This window comes from Onychomys torridus, chromosome 6 (genome assembly GCF_903995425.1).
Source record: "Onychomys torridus chromosome 6, mOncTor1.1, whole genome shotgun sequence".
NCBI classification, from domain to species: Eukaryota; Metazoa; Chordata; class Mammalia; order Rodentia; family Cricetidae; genus Onychomys; species Onychomys torridus.
Window position 1 is genome coordinate 75,897,148 of NC_050448.1, and position 23,790 is coordinate 75,920,937.

At 47.3% G+C, this 23,790-nt stretch overlaps 1 protein-coding gene across 2 annotated transcripts in view; it reads left to right on the forward strand.

Moving 5' to 3' along the window:
- The first annotated feature begins 21,985 nt into the window (after positions 1-21,985).
- Igsf3 (immunoglobulin superfamily member 3) overlaps positions 21,986-23,790 on the forward strand; it is a 71,408-nt gene continuing 69,603 nt past the window's right edge. The window contains exons 1-2 of one of the 2 annotated variants that reach the window (XM_036190046.1): positions 21,986-22,090; positions 22,694-23,368. In XM_036190046.1, coding sequence (XP_036045939.1) covers positions 23,326-23,368 — 43 coding nt within the window. In that variant the 5' untranslated portion in view covers positions 21,986-22,090; positions 22,694-23,325. Of the gene's footprint in view, positions 22,091-22,213; positions 22,541-22,693; positions 23,369-23,790 lie in introns of those variants that run through there. The other variant, XM_036190047.1, reaches the window with a different exon arrangement.

The following is a 23,790-nucleotide window of genomic DNA, read 5'->3' on the forward strand; positions in this document are numbered from 1 at the left end:
TATTTGAGACTAAGCCTCCCTGTCACCACCTCCCTCTGGGCTGGTGTGGTGTGGTGTGGTGGGTTCTTCACAGAGCCTCATTTAAAGGACAATTAAAGGGCGGTTCTTTCTCCTGAAGTTATGTCCTTTAATATTTTGTTTCTCTTGTTGGCACTGCAGAGATATAAGCAATAGGAGAAGGCTGTTTTGGTGTAACCTCCTGCAGGAGGTCCCGACAGACCAGGCTAAAAATAAAAACGAGTCATTTAAAATGAAGTTCCATGTCACCAACGTGAGACTAAGCTGTTTATCTGACCTTGTCAGGAATCGGGAGACAGAGACGATAGCCAAACTCCCAACCCGGCCAGGTTCGGGCAGCAGAATAATGAAGGCTACTCTGCCCTAATCCTTATGTGCCTCCCGACACACACACAAGTACCTGAAGTTAGAGTTCGTTATTTTTCTATTGTTTTGTCTCTCTCCCTTGCCTGACAAGGCCAGGGCTTTGGAACAGCCAGTCTGCTTTTTCTTTGTTTCTGCTTTCTCCTGCCTCTTCTGTCTAGGAAATGGAGCTCATCCCCTCAGTCCCCCGGGAACACTTTCTCTACTTAATGCAACGGAGGTGCCGGTGTCTAGACTCACAAAGCTGGTGAAGGCTTTAGACTTTAGGCTTTTGTTTAGTTCCAATTTTGTCTTTTGACAATGTTAAAATGCCCTTTCCTCTCTAAAATCATGACCCTAGCAGATGGCCATTTGAGTAAACAGTCCATTAAATGGCAAAATTGATAACCCTGAGTTGGGCCTGATCACCCCTCCCCCACCCAACTCCACCGACAATGGCCTAGTGTATGCGGTCCTACTTTGAGAAACACTGGCTTCCACAGACTTCTGTCTTCTGACTCATCTTCTCCCAAGCTTCATGACACTCCCTAATCCCAGCCCCTTGACTCTTTAGGCACAGTATTTCTTCTTCCAAAGCATAGCACTCCCTTCCTGGGGCTTCTGTGGTTATTGTTGGGGACAGAACCCAGGGCCTGACCCATGTGAGCAAATGTGCTACTGAGCCACATCAGAATGTCTTTGTTTTGAGACAGAGTCTCACTAAGTTATCCAGGCTAGCTTTGAACTCGGTTTAGCCCAGGCAGCCCTTGAACTTACATTCCTCCTTCAGTGGGGATCATTGGCCTGCACCACCAAACAGGGCTTGTCCCATGATCTTCTGCAAGTTGGGACTGCGTCTCACTTCCTCCTGCCTACTCTGTTTGGCACAGTGTCTGGCATACGGTCACTGCTCAATCAGTCTCCAACTAAATAAAGAAAAATATTAATTCCCAGAAAAATCAAGGTAATGGATAGAATTTCTTCAGCTTTTAGTGTTTTGTTTTGTTTTTTTTTTTCACTACATTTTTATTAAATCTTTGGCACCTGTTACTGCTTCTCCACTGGCCAGATGACAAGGAGAAATAGCAAGTAGCAAATGAATATTAATGGAACCAGACACAACCTACCGTGCTCAGTTTGACAGATTGTTGTTTTTTTTTTTTCTCTCTCTCTCCTTTTTTTTTTTTAGATGGACAGGTGTTTTGGCTTATGGTTATAGTTTTATATTGTCTGCTAGTGTCTGTAAATTTAATTAAGTTTAACATTTTTAATCAATTTAAGCATGAAGGCACTAAATATATCATCTCGTGCTAATTCATAGGCTACAGTTTGCCTGGAATCTATCAGTATTTCACAGTGCTCTGCAAGGACACGGTGACTGATTGGACAGGCCTATGGCGTGCAAACTTGAGCAAGATGAGCTGGGAGGCAGATCTCGGTTGGAATGGGTAACCACAGGGTTACACGGGGCTAGTAAGATACAGAGAAAAGGACTGGAGGGCTTTGTCTGAGTGGAGGCTGAGTTCTCCGCCCCTGTTGCTTCCTCCCATTGCTTGGGTCTAAAACACGATTCTGTCTATTCTTAGTGAGGCTTTAGGTGTATCTGTCTTCAACATCTGTGTGTTCTGAGGATGTGGTTAATGTCTGAAATAATTAGTTATTATCAGATAAGAAGGAAATACCTCCCATCTCTGAATTTCCTGTGCTCAGCTCAGATTATATTTCTTCTCTATTTAAAAAAAAAAAAAAAGCCAGGCGTGGTGGTGCACACCTTTAATCCTAGCACTCAGGAGGCAGGCAGATCTCTGTGAGTTTGAGGCCAGCCTGGTCTATAAAGTGAGTTCCAGGACAGCCAGGATGTTTACACAGAGAAACCCTGTCTCAAAAAACCAAAATAACTAACTAACTAACTAAATAACTAAATAAATAAATAAATAAATAAATAACTGAACGAATGAATAACAAACAAACAAATAAATAAATAAATAAATAAGTAAATAAGTAAATAAATAAATAAATAAATGCAACTCAGTGGGTTAGAGGCAGGAGGACTTTTGTGAGTTCAAGCCTAGCCTGGTCTACATAGTGAATTCCAGTCCAGCCAAAACTACATACTGAGGTCTTGGCTCAAAAAACAAAAACAAAAACAAAACAACAAACATTTCTCATGGCCACTGTTTCTAACCTAAACCAAGCTGTGATTTCTCAGTGTAATTTAAGGACTCTCCAATCCTGAGCCATGGAAGCTCTGTATCATTATCTCCTCGGCTCCTTTGTACCTAGGTTGCCAGTCTGCCAAATAGAGCTGACCACTTGATTTTCCAGAGCACCCAGAAATTAGCCTTACATTTGTTATTGCCTCAAACTGGTGTCTAGGGATCACCCACCCACTCCTTTGATGAACACTAATCCACAGCTTTGCTGTCTCATATCTTGTTCAAGGTACTTAACATTTTCTGCTTTCTAGAATGACAGTGTCTACACTTTGTCACCCCAGCTTGTTGCTATAGACTTTATTATAAAGTCATCATGGAAGGGGAGGTTTGCTCATCTGTGTCTAGACTGTGTCTGGCACATTGCTCTTATTTTGTCTACACCAAATCCAACTTGTGTCCTCAATGATGCTAAGATGAATTCTGCCTTTGTTTTGCTGATGCTCTGTGTCACAGTTCTTCCAATTGCAAATCGCACTGAATCAATACAAAAAGGTCATGGTCAGTGAGAAAAATACATAACTATATCTCACATACTAAGAGATCTGGAGGAAGGGAAGCCCCAGGGTTGCACCTGATGTTCAGTGACATCACTGAAGACTGCTAGGCCATTGGCCAGCCTTGGTCACTATAGTTGCTTCAAGTCCTGTTTCTGTTGGTACACAGCAGTGAGAAGCAAAGAAACCAGTACTTCTAGGACTGTCTTTTTGTCCTTACCAGGAGACAACCAGAAGACGTGTATGTTAATGGTCAGAACTACAATGCATTCATACCTGGAAGAGTTGCTGGCATAGGAACTGGAATTCCTGTGCTTGACTCACATTAGTCAAGATGAAGGGCTTTGGTCAGGAAACAAAATTAGATTAGCTTGAGCACAGGACTATTACACATCTGAACAAGTTTAGGCCTGTGGTGGTTTGAATGGAAATAGCCCATAGGCCCATATCTTTGAATGCTTGGTCCCCAGTTGGTGGAGCTGTTTGAGAAGGCTTGGGAGGTGTGGCTTTGCTAGAGAAGGTGTGGCCTTATGAAGTGGGTATGTCACTGGGGGTAGCTTTGAGATTTCAAAAAGCCCATGCTGTTCCCAGTTAGCTCCATCTGCCCTGGTGCTTGTGGGTCAGAGGTAAGTGCTCAGCTCCTGCTCCAGCACCATGTCCGCTGCCATGCTCCCTGTTACGATGATACGATGATCATGGACCCTGTGGAACTGGGAGCCCCAAATTAAATGCTTACCTTTGTTAAGTTTCCTTGGTCCTTATGTTTTCTCCCAACAACTGAAAAGTAACTAAGACAGTATTGATTCTACTTTGTCAGTTACCAGCATTCTGCTTTCTCTAGTTCCCCAAATTATGTTGCTATTGTGTGTTGTTGTCGTTGTCGTCATGGTGGCATGTCCCATCCCCGTCCGTGTCCCCCCCCCCCCGTCTCTTTCCTGTGGTTTTGTCTTTTGTGTTTATTGAGTTTAATGTCATTTTGTAGCACTTCAGGGGAGAGTAAAGCTGGTGCATGGAGGAAGTTGTTAGCCTTCACTGGGAATCTTTGCCCTCTATGGAGAGGGATGTAATAGCAACAAATACTACCTATTTCTAAATAAGAAGTTCCTCTCTCCATTCCCTTCAATCCTCTAAAATATCGTCATCCATCCTCAGCTCTGCCGAGAGATCCCACAGTCTTGTACCTACAGCTACCTATGAATTTAACTACATTAGTGACTGTGCGCCTTTCCTCCATCATTCTACGCGACATTCCTCCCTTGCTTCCAGCTCAGGCCAGTGTTTGCACTTGTACACCAGGGCCCACAGTCCAATCATCTGCTCAAGGACACCATCCTTTGATCTCCTTCCTGTTGCCTGAGTCACTGATATTCTCCTCCCTATTAGATCCTTCTGTCACCAAAGTTTTTAGGGTAAAAGCCTACAGCAGCTCTGACAACTTATGTTTGGCCACCTGTCCTGTTATGCCAATTAGAAGAGTAACATTGAGAAGCAGGAAGATTTATTCAATGTGGTCATGTTGGGAAAAAGATCAAATAAAGGAGTCCAGTCCTCCCCTCCCCGCAAAGTCTGTCCCTGGGGTGTGTTGCCATGAGATTTAGGCTGCAATAGAGGAAGAGTTGGGAAAGGGGCATGAAGTCTCATAATTCAGCAGTTCTGGTAAAGGTGTGGTCCTGTCCATCATTGTCTCAGTTCTAGTTTAGCAAAGTGATCCAGAGAAGTTCTTATCTTGGCAGTCATTTGAGGGGTTCCTACAATATGGTCACTCCTGCTCCAGGATACAGCCTCCCCTAAGTGCATAACTGACCTCAACTGGGAATGGTCCATCCAGCCAAGTTCTGTTCCTTCTGGAAGTGAAGATAATTTCAAGTTTAAGAAGATGATTGATTTCAAGTTCTTGCAGCCTTAAAAAGGGTGGGACAGTCTTAGAAACACATTCCTTGAGTGACTAATACACTGACCTGTGAAAGTAAGTGGTAGCCAAAATAAAGGAGACAGACAAAGATACCAGGCTTCCTCTGTGATTAATTAGTTAAGCCATGGACCCACATGAGGGACCCAGTGTTTTTGTTTGGTTGGTTGGCTTTGCTGAACAAAAAGCAGCCTCCAAACGCCTGCTTGAGTTCTGTCCATAAACAACATGCTCACAGCCTTAAACAACCAAGTTGGATGGTGGTGGTGCACGCCTTTAATCCCAGCACTCAGGAGGCAGAGGTAGGTGGATCTCTGAGTTCCAGACCAGCCTGGTCTACAGAGTGAGTTACAGAACAACTACACAGAGAAATCTTGAAATCTTGTCTCAAACAACAACAACAACAACAACCCCCACTCGCCCCCACTACTCTCTTATCCCCATGCCCTTCCATTGCTATGAACCATTTCTCTTTTTCATTTGTAAGATGGAAATTTCTAGAATTTCTCAAAGGGGTTATCAGTCATCCTAATTCTAACACCTTTCCTCCATTCTTCCTGTAACTTCTCAGCAGGCTTCCACACTTACAGCTTCACTGAAACTTTCAAAGCACCCAAGCATTCATGGGCCAAGTCCAGTGATCAGTTCTTGGTTCCACTATTTCAGCTTCTCTCTTCATTGCTTGGATGAAATATTTGTCGAAGCAGCTTGAGGGTTTGTCTGGGCTCAAGGTTTGGAGGTATATAGTCCATGATGGTCGGGAAGGCATGATGAAAGAATCTTGGAAGTTCACACTGTGTCTGCATCCAAGCAGACAGAGTTGATTGCTGGTGGCTGGCTGGCTATCTGCTTTGTATTAAGTATGGGAACCTAGTCTATGTGGGGAGGAGCCACCCACAGTCAGGGTGACTCTTCCCTCCTCAGTAAAGTCTTTCTGGAAACACCTCAGAAACGAGTTTCCACAGTGATCCTAAGTCTAATGGTGAAGATTAGTCATCACACCATCTTATGTAATTACTTACAGGTTTTCAATGCAATGAGTTCTCCTTTCTTCCAGAAACACATTTGTCCTTAGCTCTCATGTATGCCTGGTGTTTTACCTATTGGCCGGTCCTTTTTATCCCATGTACAGATTTCCTCTTCCTTTCCAGGCACTACTGTGCCCCATGTCTCTGTCCTTGGGTTTCTTTAAATATACTCTCTTTCTTCCTTGGTGTTTTCGGCACCCTTGTGATTAAACTATTTGCCCATATGCTCATGGTTCCCAATATGTCTTTACAGCCTGGGTATCTTTCCTGGATTCTAAACTCAGCCACCCAACTGCCTACATAGCACCTTAATTTAAATGTCCACCAAACACCTCAAATGTCACATCATTGCACCCGTTACTTATGACTACAAAACAATGTGAGTCCTAGTGGCAAATTGGGCTTGCCTTGGCTACATGGTTCTGATTTCCATTGGCTTCATTTGGACAACTGAAGTCCTCTAAGAAGTACTGGGACTGGATGGTTTATGAGGTCCATTGGCCGGGCCTCCAGGGTAGGGTTTTCCTTCATATGGTGTTCCAGCAGAATGGCCAGGGGGTCTCACTTGAGGAAGGCACCTGCCATCTTTTACTCTACCACTAAGCCCAAAACTGTTTCAACTGGTATGGGGGTACCTCAGTTCTTGTATTCTCACTGAGAGGACTTCCCCGGGACCCACAGAAACTGAGCAAGCAGAATGTATTAGAGTAAAATCATACTCCAAAGACAGGAAGAGACAGAAGAGGGCCACAGTACCTCAGGCTTTAGGGGTTTTTGTTCTTTGTGTTGACATTAATTTTCTTTCTTTCTTTTTCCTTGTTTGTTTGTTTGTTTTTGGAGACAAGATTTCTCTGATTGGCCCTGGCTATCCTGGAACCTGCTCTGTAGACCAGGCTGACCTGGAGCTTGGAGATCTATCTGCTTCTGCCAAGTGCTGGGATTAAAGGTGTGCCAACATACCATCACCACCACCACTACCACCACCACCACCACCACCACTACCACCACCACCCACCACCACCACCACCACCACCACCACCACCACCACCACAACCACGGCTCACCGTTGCTTGTTTTTTTAAGAACAGGTCTCACTAACTAGCCCTGGTTGGCCTACAACTTTCTATATAGACAAGACTGGCTTCAAACTCAGAGAGATACACCTGTCTCTGCTTCCTGAGCACTGGGATTAAAGGGGTGTGTCACCAAGCCTGATGAGGCTACAAGTTTAAAATTTTCTCTGTGTCATTTAGTCTTATCAGCTACCCTGGTCCCTTTTCATGAGTGGCTTTAAAATTGGCTATTTGAAGTTTATCTCCCCCAGTGCATTTCCCATGTGCAACCAGCTCCTATCAAGACTGCTCATGATTTTGTGCCAGATCATCAGATTTTTGTTTTTATTTTTTTATTTTTTTGAGACAGCATTTTTCTATGTAGCCCTGGCTGTCCTGGAATATACTATGTAGAGTAGGCTGGCCTCAAACTCACAGAGATCTGCTTGCCTGTTTCCTGAGTGCTGGGATTAAAGGCATGTGCCATTGTGCCTGGTTTACAAATAAATATTCTCTCTCTCTCTCCCTCTCTCTCTCTCCCTCCCTCTCTCCCTCCCTCCCTCCCTCCCTCCCTCCTTCTCTCTTTCTCTCTCTTATAAATTTATTTTTATTTCATGTGTTTTGCCTGCATGTATGTCTGTGTGAGGGAGTCAGGTCTCCAGAAACTGGAGTTATAGACAGTTGTGAACTGTCATGTAGATGCCAGGAGTCGAACCTCTGGGAGAGCAGCCAGTGCTCTTACCCACTGAGCCTTCTCTCCAGTCCCACAAATAATAAAAATAAAAATCTGAATCCAGTCTCTGGTCACCACTACCTGGTCCACGCCACACCACCTGTCACCCGGATTATTCGTTGATCTTAAACCACTTTCCCTGTTTGTTTCAGCTGCATAGTCCCTTGTCCACACAGCAGCCTGAGCAACCCTGTTAAAACATTAACCAGGTCCTGGCGCTCCTCCTACTCCCTCCGAAGTCTCCAGGGGCAGGCCAGTCCTTCACACTGGCACTCTCTGCTCCCTCCCACCCCACATGCCTGAACCAGTCCTTTCTGAGCTCATTTCCTCCTCTCTCCAGGGCACCTGTCAGGTCCCACACACCCCTCCGGTCTCAAGATGCCCCTCCTTCAATGTGGGCTTCCTTGGCTCCCTCACCTCCTCCAGTCCATTTGCAGAGGTCACATCTACGGAAGTCTCTGGCTGTCCTTTGGCACAGCTGCTCCCTTCTCTCTGCAATTTTCTTTTGGGCTTATGCTTTTTATTGGGGGGGGTATTTTCATTTGGGGTTTTGGGTGGGTGTCTTTGTTAGGGGGGTTTCTATTGCTGTGAAGATTTTTTTTTTTAATCTTTGTTTGTTTGTTTTGTTTTGTTTTGTTTTTTTGAGACAGGGTTTCTCTGTGTAGTTTTGTGCCTTTCCTGGAACTCACTTTGGAGACCAGGCTGGCCTTGAACTCACAGAGATCCGCCTGGCTCTGCCTCCCGAGTGCTGAGACTAAAGGCGTGTGCCACCACCGCCTGGCTTGACCACAGCAACTTTATAAAGGAAAACATTCAACTGGGGCTGGCTCACAGATTCAGAGGCTTAGCTCATTCGTCATGGCCAGAAGCATGGCAGAATGCAGGCAGACATAGTGCTGGAGAAGGAGCTGAGAGCTCTACATCTTGATCAGCAGGAAATAGGGAGTGAACTGTCACACTGGGCATGGCTTGAGCATATATGAGACCTCAAAGCCTGCTCCCGCAGTGACACACTTCCTCCATCAAGGCCATACCTACTCCAACAAGGCCACAAAGTCTAATAGTGCCACTCCCTATGGGCCAAGCATTTAAACACGTAAGTCTATGGAGGGGCCATACCTATTCAAACCACCACAGTGGTATTCGCGGTTTAGCGTTTTTGTTGTAGCATGAATCTTAAAGAGTCTTATTACCTCATATCTATATTCTCTTTTTTCTTTTTCTTTCTTTTTTTTTTTTTTGTTAAAAAAAAAGAAGAAGAAAAAGAAAAACAAAACAAAACAAAACAAAACAAAAACCTCTGCTGGGTGGTGGTGGCACCACTTGGGAGGCAGAGCCAGGCGGATCTCTGTGAGTTTGAGGCCAGCCTGGGCTACCAAGTGAGTTCCAGGAAAGACGCAAAGCTACACAGAGAAACCCTGTCTCGGGAAACAAACAAACAAACAAACAAACAAAAACAACCCTCTGAATCTAATCTCCTTGTTCAGCTTTTTTCTTGACCGTTAACAATTAACAACTTGTAACCAACTATCATAAACAATAACAATATACATAACTCATAAAACGACCAAAAACCTTCCATTCCACCTCTTGGGAATGTGGGCATCATTTTCTTAAAGTTACTTCCTGCTTTCTGGGGATGAAGACATCTTTAGGGGATCCTGAAAAGAAAAATTTTGGGTTAATTGTCAAGTCCTGTATCATTTGTTCAGTTTCTGCATAATGAGAAAGTGCAGGGCTTGTTTCAAGTCCTTGTTCAAGTAGTCTGGCTGGCTGGATCATCTCAGCTAGTCATCTCGAAATTGTCCTGAATAGTTTGTAGTTCAAAGTTGATCTTTCCGTGATGTTAATCAGCTTAATGGCTTTACCATAGTCCACGTGGACTCCTATCATCCTTTTGAAGATTCCAAAGTCACTATTAGACGTGGTCATGGTTCCCTTTAGATTTATTTATTTATTTTTTGCCTCCTCTGTGGTTTGGAGCAATCACAGTCTGATAAATGTCTGTCTCTCGGAACCAGGAACATTCTTCCCTAGAAGAGAAAATCTTCACATCAATTTCTCCCCACCATTTGTCTTGCCAAACTTTTCCAAACTGACCTTTGCCGATGCTTTCTGGTAACACAATGGTCCTGGCAATTCTTCTCTGAACAAGCAGCAGTGAACCCTTTGTCCCAGGAAGCAGCATCATTGCAGAAGCTCTGGTCTCCACTCTGCAGGTGACACAGCGGGCTAAGATCATTCTCCCAGGGCCTGGAGAGCTGGCTCTGTGGTTAAGTGTTTGCTGGTCCTGGAGAGAACAGAAGGTCTGTCCCCAGTATCCCCTTGGATGACTCACAACCTCTTCTGGCTTCTTCAGTCAGACACACAGATATGTTCACATAGATAAAACCAAAATAAACCTTTTTAAGAGGGGAGGGGCTGGAGAAATGATTCATCAGGTAAGAACATTTGTTCTTGTTGTTGTTTTATAGGACCCAGATTTGGTTCCCAGCACCCACCTGGTAGTTCATACATCTTTAAGAAATATTTTGAGGCCTGGTGGTGGTGGTGGCACACATCTTTAAACCCAGAACTCCGGAGGCAAAGGCAGGTAGATCTCTGAGTTTGAGACCAGCCTGGTCTACAGAGCAAGTTCTAGGCCAGCCAGAGACTACACACAGAGAAACCCCATCAGGAGGGAGAGAGAGACAGAGAGACAGAGAGAAGAAAAAAGTCCTGAGGCCACATAACCAGTTCAAGAACTCAAAAAAATGATGCTTCAAAGATTGACGCTTTGGCCGGCTGAAAGAGTTAGAATTTGTCTCAGAATCAAGATTATTCCGATCTGTCCTTCCCCAGTTTTACTAAATGCAGGGGGGGACTGTCTCAGGAATTCCTTTTTGGGGTGTGTGTGGTAATTAATTGTCTTCAGTCTGCTCCTGAGGAATCTCACTGAATAATAGGAAGGCTTAAGCCACCCTAGAACTCTCGACTAGACCCATATCTGTCAGTTCTTCCCCAAGAAGAAGAGGTTACCCCAGAGACGACTTCATCTGCATAATGAGATGACCTTTCTTGAATCCAGCTTTCGAGATCGGGAAGTTACTTAAGCCTTCACCATCTGGCCCTTGGGGATCCTGGGAGCTTACATGAACTGAGATTTCTTCCCTGGGCCTGTTCATGTTAATGAATTTATATTCCTTTTCTTTCTATTAATCTGTCTATTGTTGGTTCATTTCAGTTGAACCTTAGAGGAGCAGGAGAAATCTTTTTAACCCCTCCACCAGTGAAAGAGATCGTCTTAGTTCTTTTGGTTTTCTTCCTGTTTCTGTAATAAAATGTTCTGACAAAAGCTGCTTACGAAAGAAAATGTCTGTTGTGGGTCACAGTTCAAGGTATTGTGGTGCAAAAGTCAAGGCTCCAGGAGCTTGGAGCAGCTGGTCACACTGTAGCCACAGTCAAGTAACAGATGGCAACCAATGCATGCTTGTGCTCAGCTCCCTTTTTCCATTTTTTACAGTTCAGGATCCCCTTCCACCGTTATGATGGGTTTTGCACACCAATTAACATAATCAGGATAATCCCAGTCAGGCATGTTGGAGGTGGCAAATGTCTTTAATTCCAGCACTCAGGAGGGAGTTAGAAGCTCCTGGGTCTCTGTGAGTTCAGGGCCAGCTTGGTCTACATTTCAAATTCCAGACTAGTCAGGGCTATGTAGTGAGAGCCTGTCTAAGAAAAAGGAGTGAGAGGGAGGGAGGGAGGGAGAGAGGGAGGGAGGGAGGAAAGAAGGAAGGTTCCCTACAGGCATGGCTAGAGGCCATGAACCTGTCAAGTTGGCTAGCAATACTGACGTGACAGAGGAAGTGTGGAATCTGAGTTAACTGATGAGCTTAATGTCACCGTCTCCATTGGTCCCCTCACCTCCTTGTGAAAGGACTACCAGCTCCCAGGCCTCTGACATAAGTGTATTTGTCCTGTCGAACACCTGACCACCTCCATCTGATTCTGTTATTGTAAATCGATAGCCGTGAAAGGAAAGGAGCAAGAGAAAGGGAAGGGGTGTGTGTGTAAAACATGCATTAAGAAAGAAGGAATCGGAAGAGCAAAAGATGGAGGAGCTGGTGGAAGGGATGATGTCTAGGACCACACAGGTCCCAGTGTCCAGCTGAGAAAAAGCCACACAGCAAACACCCCCAGGGAAGGAGCCCCCTGCTCCCCTCCTCAGCCTCCGTCCACAGTGCTCCACACGTCCTGGTATTGTGTACATTCTCTTTCGCTCCTGGTGGCCAAGGCCAGACTCCAGACAGAGCAAGCTTTCTCCTCAGCTGAACCTTCGGCACAAATCTCCCCCAATCCAGCCCCACTCCTAGGTGACTTCTCTCTCTCTCTCTCTCTCTCTCTCTCTCTCTCTCTCTCTCCCCACCCCCATGCCGGCCTCAGGCAAGATCAGACCTCATTCAGATCCTGGGTGGAGTCCACAAAAGTCTGTGAACCCCCTCCACCACAAAGTTGAAATGGCTTTGTGGTGGGCGAGGATGAAAGGAAGGCCGCCTGACATCTGGTGGCCAGGAGTGGCTAGGGGAGTTACTTCGGAATGCAACAAGTCAGCCATTGTAGTAAAGGCTACTTGAGTCCTACTGTTGATATCTGAGACACACAGACACACATGCACACACATACACACTCACTCACATGAGAAGGGGAAAAAAAATTGGTTTTGAACAGCTCAGGACCAAGACAGATGGCTGTGGTTGACAGAGTTTGGGGAAAAATAGCAGCTCCTGCGTTTGGGTTATCATATGAGAGATCGCTAAGAAAAAGGCTTTGTTCTGTGCCGGTTTCTCTGGGCAATTATTAATTGTGGAAGATCTGCCACAAGGTCCCTGCTGGGTTTGAAATACTTCAGACATATTTCGCAGATTTCTGTGGTGACTTCAAGCTTTTCTCCCTCCCTCCCTCCCTCCCTCCCTCCCTCCCTCCCTCCCTCCCTCCCTCCCTCCCTCTTTTCTTCTCTGTCTCTTCTGCTCCTCCATATCCCACCCCCCTCCAATGCTCCTTTGGTTCGCCCTTGCTTCCCCCGCTCTTTTCTTCCTTTTCTGTGGCTCCCCAGCTCTTGTCCATAAATAGCAAATTATAAAGTGCAGCAAAGGGGAAGATGAGGGGTCATTGAGTGTGGTAAAAATTACAAGCGACTTCGGAGAAAGCTTGTTGGCATCCATATGGGGTAACTGGCACTGTGAACTTCAGGTCCACATGCGGGCCCCTAAACACCAGACAGCTCTGAGGTCAAGAGGCAAGTGCGGCTGCTGCTGGTTGCTTCCCAAGGGCCCCTGGGACTAGGCTGGGTATGGGATTTGGAGATCCCCAGCAGATGGTCCTTCCCAGCTCTTGTGGATGAACTAAAGAGAATGATCAGTAATTAAAGTTCTTTGTACAAGTCAAAATAAAAAATCTGTTCTTAGTGTCTATGTGAATCACCTCCCATATCCACTAAGAAGACAGAGAGTCAAGTACCGTGGCCAAGTCACCCTACTTGAAAACTTACAAGATGTCCCCATCCCCGCCACTGCAGTATCCTAGAGCCCAAGGGCTTGAGGACCAGTCTGTGGTGAGAGGAAGTTCAAGGGCATTCATTCATGGAATCCGTTCTGAGATGCTTCCACGGAAGTGCCTGCCGAGTGCCAGCACTGTTATGCAGTTACAGCGGCCAGTCTCTAACCTCAAGAAACTCATTGGAGAAAACATGCATTAACAGAGACTAAGTCAGTGGGAAAGCATCGCCCTGGACATCTCTACCCGGCTGTCGAAGACATGAACTCACTCCGGAAGAAGGGGGAGGAGAGGTGGGTTTTACTCATAAAACAGGGTGGGTGTTTGCCAAGCTAGTGGCAGCTGTATAAGCAGGAAGCACCCACCTCACGGAGTACCTGGCAGACACACAGGCCAGGCTCGGAAACCACAGCTTACTGATAGAACCAAGAACACAGGGAGGTTGGATCGAGATCAAGGGGATGCCTAGAACCCATTTGAGGACCTCTGAGTCCTTCCTAGGTAAGCACGTGGCAGCCTCACAAAGGTCCCATCTGTACTTTAGAAGCATGTACACTTTTTTGGGGATGTTGTTTTGTTTTGTGTCAGGGTCTTAAGACCTATGTAGCCCAGGCTAGCCTAAACTGGAACTTTACTACTGCCTCAGCTTCCTGGAGTACTGGGATAAGATGTATACTTTGGAAAGGCAGATAGAAGATCGTGAGGTCATTAAAACATAAACTAAGCTACTATGTAGCCCTGGATGGCCTGGAACTTGCTATAAACCAGGCTGATCTTGAACTCAGATCCAGTTTTGATAGCATTTCTCTTTGCTAGCCTGTTGTTTTGTTTGTTTGTTTTTGTTTTTCATTCAGCAAGCATTTGTTGAGCACATGCTGTGTGTTAGCCTTGATTCTAAGTGTTGAGCACACCCTGGAGAACCAGGCAGAGCAGATTCTAGCTACTCCGAGCTTCCATTCTCTGGGGAAGATGAACAATAAGCAGAGAAGCACACAGAACACAATGGGGGGGGGGGGGCAGAAAGCAGGACTGCCTTCTTTCAGTTTTCACGAAGATTTATTTCTATTTATCTCTACGTATTCTGTGTCTTTGTATGCCACATGTGCGTGGGGACTGGTGGAAGCCAGAAGAAGGCATTGGATCCCTTAGAGCTGGAATCAAGGTAGTTGTGAACTGACTGATATAGGTGCTGAGAACTGAACTCGGGTCCTCGGGAAGAGCAGAAAGGATTCTTAACTACTGAGCGATCTCTCCGATCTCTCCAGCCCCGAGGCCTACCTTCTTTAACAGCCCAGGGCATAGAACGCTGTTTTCAGTTACCTGAATATTTTTTTTTTCTCTTTTTCAAAAGACAAGAGTCTTGCATCATGTTCTCTCTCAGGATAACTGAAATACCTGAGCCACGGTGTTGGCTTACTGTGTTTTCCTTCTTCAGTGGGTAACATTCAGGCATGTGAAGGGTTAAGCACACTTGCATGTCATTCTGGAAATATAATCAGCATCTATCATATTACTGTTATGGGAAAATATGCTCTGAGTTCCAAATAATTAACTTGCAAGTGAACTTTGAAACTGTCAGCCAGGCTCATGTATATTTGGGGGGACGTTTGCCAATGTCTTTGCACTCTTTTGTGGGGGAGAGGCAGCATGCCAGACAGCTCTGGCGATCGTGGGGTAACAGATGTCTCAGAAAAAGCACCCCGTCCAGAAGGTTCTGCTAGGCTTTGCACTCAAGTGTTGGGATTCTTAGAATCTCAGACCTGTGCTGACACACCTCCCCATGAACAAGGACTGGCATTGTAATCCAAATAACTTTTTTTTTTCTCTTCACTGGAGGGACCAAAACAAATATTCTTCAGAGTTCTTCACCTGGACCACAGTGTGGCTGGAAGTGGCAGCCAGCCTGGGCACCCGGCCCAGCAGCCCTACGACATGGAGCGGAGAAAGCTTGGGGGTCAGCCAACGTAACTCAGAGAAAGTCACTCCAACGTGACAAGCAGCATGGCATCTAACCTACCCACAGCCTCTGGGGCTTCTCAGCATTTTAGCAAAGGGAGGGAACTCACAGAGGGAAGGGCAAGAAGGGGGTGATCTCAGGCTGCTAGGTTACCAACCAAACAAAGCAGGATTTGCTGAGGTTGTGAGGCAGGAACGGGGAGCCATCAAACGCTCAATGTTTGGGGCTGAGAACAAGGGTGTTCTGCAGACCACACTTGGGACTAACCTTTGATTCTTTGACTCCAAGGGACACTGTGTAGCCAAGAGGCTCTTAAGTCAAGCCAGAAATGCTGATGAGAGAGGGTGTGATTGTGGATCCAGGCAGATCTGTGTTTAGTCTTTCTACTGCTTTAACATTAATACCTAAGATCACGTGATGAACCAGGCTAAGCCCAGGCTAAGCGGCACACACCTTTCATCCTATCACTTGGGAGGTAGAGCCAGGTGGATCTCTTTAAGTTCAAGGCTAGCCTGGTCTATATAGTGAGGCGCACCCACTTCCTCTGGGAGCGGGGCGTCGAAACTGGGTGATTTATAAATGAAAGAAGTTTGTTTAGCTTGTGGTTTTGGAGACCTAAGACTGCCATTGGCAAGGACTTCTGGTGAGAGCCCTGTGACATATTGGTACATGCTGGCAAAGTGGAGGGGGACGCAGGTGTGTGCTGAAGAGCCTGGGTGAGACAGCGAGAGAGTAAGGGGCAAGCTCCAGATAGCCAAACAGGCTATCTTTCCTGTGGTTTGACCCCCTCACAGAGGTAGAGCCCCATGATCTAATCACCTCTTCATGGTCCCTCCACCTCTTAACACTGCGGCATTGGCAGCCATATTTCAAGGAACTACATTCAGACTATAGCTGACACATCCTAACATCTTGGCCTTTAAAGTCATGTGAAGCCAAATCTCAAGCAGGTATTGAGAAATAGAATCTTCTAGATGGGCCCAGGAACCCGTACCTTTAAACGTGTCTGTACCAACTCACGCGTAGCCAGTTTAGGACTTTAGTTTACTCAACCTCATTTTACGGAAGAAGTTGGTGTGGTGATTCTTTGTTTGTGCTCTAACAAATAAAGCTTGTCTGGAGATCAGTTTGCAGAGCTGGCCACTAGAGGCCAGGTAGTGGTGGCACATACCTTTAATCCCAGCACTTGGGATCCCATGCCTTTGATTCCAGTACTTGGAGGAAGGAAACAGGAAGTGATGTGGCTGGGCAGAGAGAGGAAGTGATAAGGTGGGGTGGAGACAGTAGCTCCGCCCTTCCTGTCTGAGGATTCCTAGAGGTAAGAAGTCTCTCTAGTAGCTGCTGCTCTGCTCCTCTGATCTTTCAGTTTTCACCCTGATAGCTGGCTCCAGGTTTTTATTCTTAAGACCACACTACAAGTTGGGGTCCAGAAGGTTCTTAGAACTTAGCAACCAAGTCTGGTTGAGAAGCTGAAATTTCTGACCCTGGCCCATTGCTCACTGGATGTTGGAAAGTACACATTAGTATAAAGAACAGCTCATGGGTACTGAGAAGAGAACTGGGCATTTGGCTGGGTTCTTTCCATTCATCAGATCACTAACACGTGCAACCTTACTTTGAGGGTGGGAGCTACTCACATTTATAAATAGGAACCTCAGGCAAGAAAGGATACGTAGCTGAGCATGGAGGCTCATACCTGCAATCTTTACACTTGGGGTATAAGAACTGCTTCAAGTTCAAGGCTAACATGGACCCCATAGTGAATTCCAGGCCAGCCTGGGATACAGAGTGAGAACCTATCTCAAAAACCAAAATGAAAAAGCTTGATGCAGAGTTAGGTGGCAATAAACACAGACTCGGACCCCCAACTCATGCATTAGCGTTTAGAGCCATTGTTCGTTAGCGGAAATGAAAGAAGCAAGCATTGTTTTGTAGAGAATGGGGAATGTTCCCTAAATAGAATTAGACTTTCCCCTCTGGGATAATCAGGCATCAGAGTTCCACCAGGCAAACCGACTCACTTCTCCAACGCTAGGTGGCGCATGGAAGGTTCTGAGCACCCACCTGTGGGTGAAGCCTTTGGGGACTACCCACTCTCTACCCTGGTCTCAAGATATAATAGTCTCTGTGTGTTTGAAGACAGATGGCAGCCTGTGTAAGCTATTCCTAGTCTCGGCTCCGGGGATCCTTGTCTGTGTAGGAGGTAATCACTGAGGGAAGCTGCCTTTCAGGAGAACTGTTCAGCGCACACTTCGAGCCTTTCTTAGGTTGAGCTGTGAGGTAGGAGGCTCTGCTCTTTTCACAGGACACTTCCTGGAGCGTGGAAGAGCAGTCAGCACCACGGGAGTGTTGGGTTGCTCAGGAGAGTGTAATCCATACATGCTATCTTAGACCAAACGCTTTGCCCCAGCTTCCTTTCAGATGACAAAGGAGAACTTTGGTAGCCGTCCTTTTTTGTTTTGCCTTAAAAGTTGAACTTCTTGCTGTTTTGGGGGTTCATAATCGATCCTTTTGATGATAACCATCCGTGATTCTGAAAATCTCAAACTCACAGAATCTCCTGACGATACCTCATCTAAAAACAAATGTTGTTCCCCACAGCATTTAATGTAAACACTGGGGCTGGTGGTGCAGGCAGGTCTGTAACCCCAGCTATACAGGAGGCTCAGGCAATTCAAGCTCAGCTTGGGTAACTTAGTGAGTGGCCCCTGTCTCAAATTAAAAAGGGGGCTGTGCACATATCTCAGTGGTAGAGTACTTGCCAAGCACGTCAGTCCCCAAGATTGCCAAAGCAACAACACAGACCACATCTTGCTGCCAAGCCTGATGACCTGAGTTTGATCTTCAGAGCACACAGGATAGGAGAGAAATGACTCCTACAAGAAATGTCTCCCCACAAGTGCGGTAACACACATGCACACAAAATAACAAACATTTAACAAATTAGAAATTAGGAAGAACTCTAGGAAATGTCTAGATTTCCTGGCTCTCTTGAAACAGGAAACTCAGATACCAGGGTCCTTCATGCCTACTGGTGGTACTTGCCTGGGATTCTTAGGGACTGTGTCTTCAGTCCAGTCCACCTAGCCCCAATTCTTCCTGTGCTTGTTTCTCCATCTGGCTCCATGAGATTCATATGTTGAGCTCCCTGATGGAGGTGGTTAAGGGGTCTTCCAAGACTCACAAAATACCTACCTTGTTCCAGGCCGGTCTGGGAGGGGATTGGGAGTTGAAATGTGAAGTGTTGTGAAGCAAGGCTAATGTGCAGGCGGGACACGGTGGATCAGTTGGTGCCTTTGCTCCTGGTTGGGACCCTTTCCAGCTCACTTCCGTGCCTGCCTTTGATCTCCTGATTCTGGTTCACATTTACTTCGACCCATCTTTTTTTGTGTGTCTGGGAGGCAGAGACATTGTTTTCATTGTACCTTTCTCTCCCTGTCCAGCAGTTCACAGAATTATTTGCATATTGTAGATATTCCCTAAATGTGGGATTTAGAAAGAACCCAATGCTGGGAATCTGCTGTGATGATGTAAGCCAAAGGTTGAAAGAGAAGGTTGCTAGGCATCCAGATGGTGGAAGAGGGGAAGGTTGAGAAGGAAAAACCTGGGAACAGACAAGGGATTATTGAGTCTAGTAGAGGTTCAAGGTCTGAGGTCGGGGTAGAGGACCCAGGAACCTGAGTTTGGGGAAGGTGTTGGCAGCTTGATAGGGCTGAGAGCTCTCAAGCAGGCTGAGATGGACCTTCAAGAAGATTCCTTGGTCCCTCTTATCTTTTCCATAATCAGTTTTTCAGAGAGTGCAAATTGAAAGGTTCCCAGACTCCATCCATTGGTCACAACTTTCGTGTTTACTACCCTCAACAGAGCTCTGACCCCCCTCAGCTGAACAAAGACTCCACCATCTTCCTCGAACTTCCTGTTGCTCTTCTTTCTCCGCAGCCCATGATCCAAAGTGCTTCCCAGCCCCCAGGGTCCTACGGTCTGACCTCTGTGGCTTCTTGGATCATGCTCCTCCCATTTCTCCTTCATGATACGTTAGAAATACTTTTAACCTGGGTGATGCTGGCGCACACCTTTAATCTCAGCACTGGGGGAGCAGTGGCAGGCGGATCTCTGAGTTCTTCGTTCACAGCCAGCGGGTCTGCAGATGGAGTTTCAGTACAGCCATGGCTATGGAGAAACCCTGTCTTGAAAAGCAAAGCAAAGCAAAACAAAACAAAACAGAAGTATTTTAGGAGCTGGAGAGATAGCTCAGCAGTGAAGAGCACTGGCTGCTCTTCCAAAGATCCTGAGTTCAAGTCTTAGCGACCATCTATAGTGGGGTTTGATGCCCTCTTCTGGCATAAAGTTGTACATGCACATGTATATGTGCTCTTTGAAAAAAACCCTTTTAATTTCAGAGCATGTTAACTGGCCTAGCACTTGCTGTCTCCTACAGCTATGACACTATTCCTTCAGACATCTCCATTGCCTCCTCCCTGTGTCTAAATCAGGTTTCTGTTTTAATACCTCCCTGAGAGATCCTCCTTGACCAGCCCACCTAGAACAGAATTCCTGTCTCGCCTCACCCACCACACACACACACACACACACACACACACACACACACTGTTCCATCGCCTCACTTTCTTTAGCACACATACCATTGTGTAATATATTTATTTGTCTCATTGTCTGTTTCTCACGAGAATGTACTAAGAGAACAGAGACATTTCTTCACACATAGATGTTTAGGAAATAAACAAAGGCATCTAGTTAGCAAGAGCTAAGAGACAACAGAGCCATTGTGGTCTTGGGGGAAAGAGGGAATATGTCATCTATGAGAGGAGATTTTCAATACAATACTTTAAGTATGTGATAAATATTCAATTTGATACAATAGAAGTATTTATAGTTCAATTACATATGCAGATCAAATGCCAAGAGTTGTTTGTGGATAAATGATAATTGGGGGGCTGCCTTCAAGGAACTGACAGCCAAGGGAGAAGGGACAGGACAAACAGACTCTCCAATTATCTGGGTGCCCCTGTGACAAGGTCTTCATTGCCTTGTACAACAGAGGTATTGACTTTTGAGGGATGGCTGAGTTACCAGTACATTCATTTTGTCTGTGGATATGTGTGCATTTTTATGTGCCTTTGTGTGTAGAACCCAGAGGACAAGAAGTCATGCCCGCTCGAGTGCCATCCACATTTTTTAAAAATATGGGTTCTGGGGATCAAACTCAGGCCCTCACATTTGAATGGCAAGCATTTTACCATATGAGCCCTCTCCCTGGCCCATCAAGGTTTTCTTTCAGTACACAGCTTTGCTCTCATGCAATCCAGTAAGTCCCTCTCTGAGTTCTGAAATCTGTTGGTTGTTTCTTTGGACATGGCTAGCCAATCAAGATGCCGCTTGGACATCTCAAGCTCAAACCTCCATCCTCATCCTGAATCCTGACCTCTGTCGCCCACGGGGTGACACCAAGGCCTCCTCAACCCACTCTGTCCCCGTAGCTGCCTGTGTGGTCTTGGTTACTTTCATTTCCTGGATTTTTTTCACCCACCCTTAGCCATGACATCTTCAGTCTTCCAGAAAATTCCTCCACCCACCCTCTACTCCTAAGCCAAGCGGTTTTATAAAATGCACATCTGTTAGCCACACAGTTCCCTACTCAAACCCATCAAGGGTGTCTCCTGGACCCAATCTCAAGGCCAAATCCTTCACCCCTCTGGCTTCTGATTCTTTGTTACAGACCCCTTCTTGCTAGTCTTCCTTCCCATCTACTTAGGGGCCCACAGAGCTTTTTGTCATAGGTCCTGAGTCTTTCCTCTCTGGGCCTCTAAAGGTGTTTCCAGGGCCTGTGATATCTCCTCTTCCTCCTCGCCTGTACTCTGCTCCACGGAATTATCTGTTTTCTCTAGGAGAAGCTTCCTGGGCCCTATCCTGCCTGATTCCACCCCAACAACACAGGGTTGGGAGCCTTCCTCGACCCCATTTTCCACTTTATGTTCGGCTCACGTTAGTGACCCCAAGCAGACAACAAGCTCCGCAAAGGGCAGTACGATCCGACTTGCTCCGTCTGTAATGAGTCATTTTAGCACTTTGTGTTTGGTAATTGACTAAATATGGAGGCACTTGCATGGAGAGCACTGTTATAATGACAGTTCATTTTTACTGAGTGCTTTTGACATATGAGGCATTCTGCTAAGTGCTTTACAAGTGTGGCGTGGACATCTCACACAACCCTATTAAGCAGAGGTTATTTCCTTTTTGTAACAGATAAACAAACTGAGGCACCGAGGCAAACGGGCTAAGGCCCACCGCTAGGAAGTGGAGGCATCTGGGCAAGAACCCAGGTTTTCGGGATCCAGATTCTATACTAGAGTGAAACACAATTGTGGGGGTTCACTATGAAAACAAATTCAGGTCTCCAGCAACGTGCTTTGCTATTGTTTATCGGGCAATAGACGCGACACCAGGGCCTGGGCTTCGGGAAGGGGCGGCGGTGCGCGAACCCGGGGTTAACTTTCCATCAGCTCATCCCAGGTGGTCCGCAGCTGCGCACGGGCGCAGCCTGGGAGCTCCGGGGCGGTGGGCGGGGCGTAGCGGGGGCGTGTCCCTGTGAGGCCACCGCCCTCGCCCCTGCTCGCCACGCCGGGAGCAGCGGGCCAGGCGGGAGCGGGAGGGCGGGGCCTGGGGCGGGGCGGGAGCGGGGCAGCCTGAGCCGCTGCGGGAGGCGAGGAGGAAGCTGCGCGTCCTGGGAGGCGTGCGGGACACGTACTGGCGGACTATCGGCCGCTGGGAGCTGCGGGACCCCGGGCGAGGTGAGCGCGGGCAGGCGCGGATCGGGGTCGGGGGCACGGGGAGCGTGGCGTGGGGATCGGCGGCGTCCCGCCCCGGGCCCAAGCCCCTTCCTCCATTCGACCCGGCGCGCACGGGGCGGGCTCGGTCGACGGCGAGCGGAGCCCTGGGCTCCCTTCTTCTCGGTGCCTTTTCTTTGCCAGCGTCTCAGAATCAACCGCCGGGGAGGTAAAACAATAGCGGGCCACCTGGGACGCGGCGCGCCCCGGCTCCCACGGCCGGCGCCCCGAGTCGCGGCCCCGTGCCAGCCCCGTGGCGACCCGCGCTGCCGAGGGTGGGGCTGCCCGCCGCGCCCCGCTCCGTGGACCGCGACGGGAAAAGCCCACGAGTGAGAGGCATTTGGTGAAAGTGTTTTGAGAACAATCATAATTGCTCTGCTCTGGGCGGGGAAACTGAGGCGTAGGGCACAGAAGGTAAGACTTGGACAAGGTCAGGATGCACACACACATGGGCTGCCCTAGCCAGGGAGGGGACCCGGGTGGCTCGGCCAACCCGGCGCTTCGGCCTCTCTCGGTTTTGCGGTGGTTGTGTTGGCCTTGGATAAACGTCTGCTGTGTTTGTTTTAGAAATCTGCCGGCTTTTGTGGGACCGCTCCCGGGCTACCGAATGCCAGCTTACTTCGCGTGCATCTGGGAGGTTCTGGGGCAGGTGACGGCACCGTGACCTATCACCATGGATGGAGATGGACTTTTTGATGAAGAAACCCAAAGTGTCTTCACCAGTCTGGGTGCTTTGACTGGCCCAGGTTTTGACAAAACCTGTCTGGTTCCCTCTGGGGGATCCGAATGAGAGATCTCAGACACCTTCACTGCGAAGCCAAGGACATTTCTGTATAATCAACGGATGAAAGGATTTTCTCAGACTCTCTTTCCTCCCATTTTCCTTGAGGATTAATCCACCAGAATCCACAGTTCCGGTGGAGACTGCAAAGCATACAATGTGGAAGAAGCCTAGAGCGCCTTCGGAATTGCTCTGGACCCTGCCTTTAGCGTAGAGGACTCTCTTGCCGCTCCCCTCCCCCGCCCCCAACTCCCTCCTGTCTTTGACTGGTTCTCGGGTTTTTTTTTTTCCCCTGTGAAGTTCTGTTTCCAAACTGTACCCCGGAGCTATAAGTGGATTGGCAGTAATGAGAGATTAGGCGGTGGGAGAAGCCCAGTGCCCTGTGCCGTGTCCTCGTCCTGCTGCGGCCGCCGCCGACATGAAGTGCTTTTTCCCAGTGTTGAGCTGTCTGGCTGTGCTGGGTAAGTGACTGCTTATCAGTTCTACGGCTGTGAAAGTTAAACCTGCTCTCATTGCTGATTTCCTTGTGGTTCTGTCCCATCAACACTGGGCTTTGGGGGGACAGTATGGGGTAGCCAGAGTGTGACAGTGGACAGAAGTACCAAGAGGGTCCATTGTGGGATACGTGTTGTCTTCAGGCAGGTGTGTTTACTGCCCTGGGCCTTTGGGTGAAGCCCCTGTGGCTGTGTGGGTTGATGCTTCCAGTGTTTTCACTTTTGTGTTGGGTCTGCAGGTTCCAGGGAAGTTACAACATAATTCTCACTCTGTTGGGAAAGGTGGGTTGATGAATGACTTTTCTTACTGTTGTTTTTGGAGGGGGACGTGGGAGTGGGAGGGCTGGGGGTTGAAGGGAGGCTTTGTCTTGCCTAAGAAGTCTGTAGGC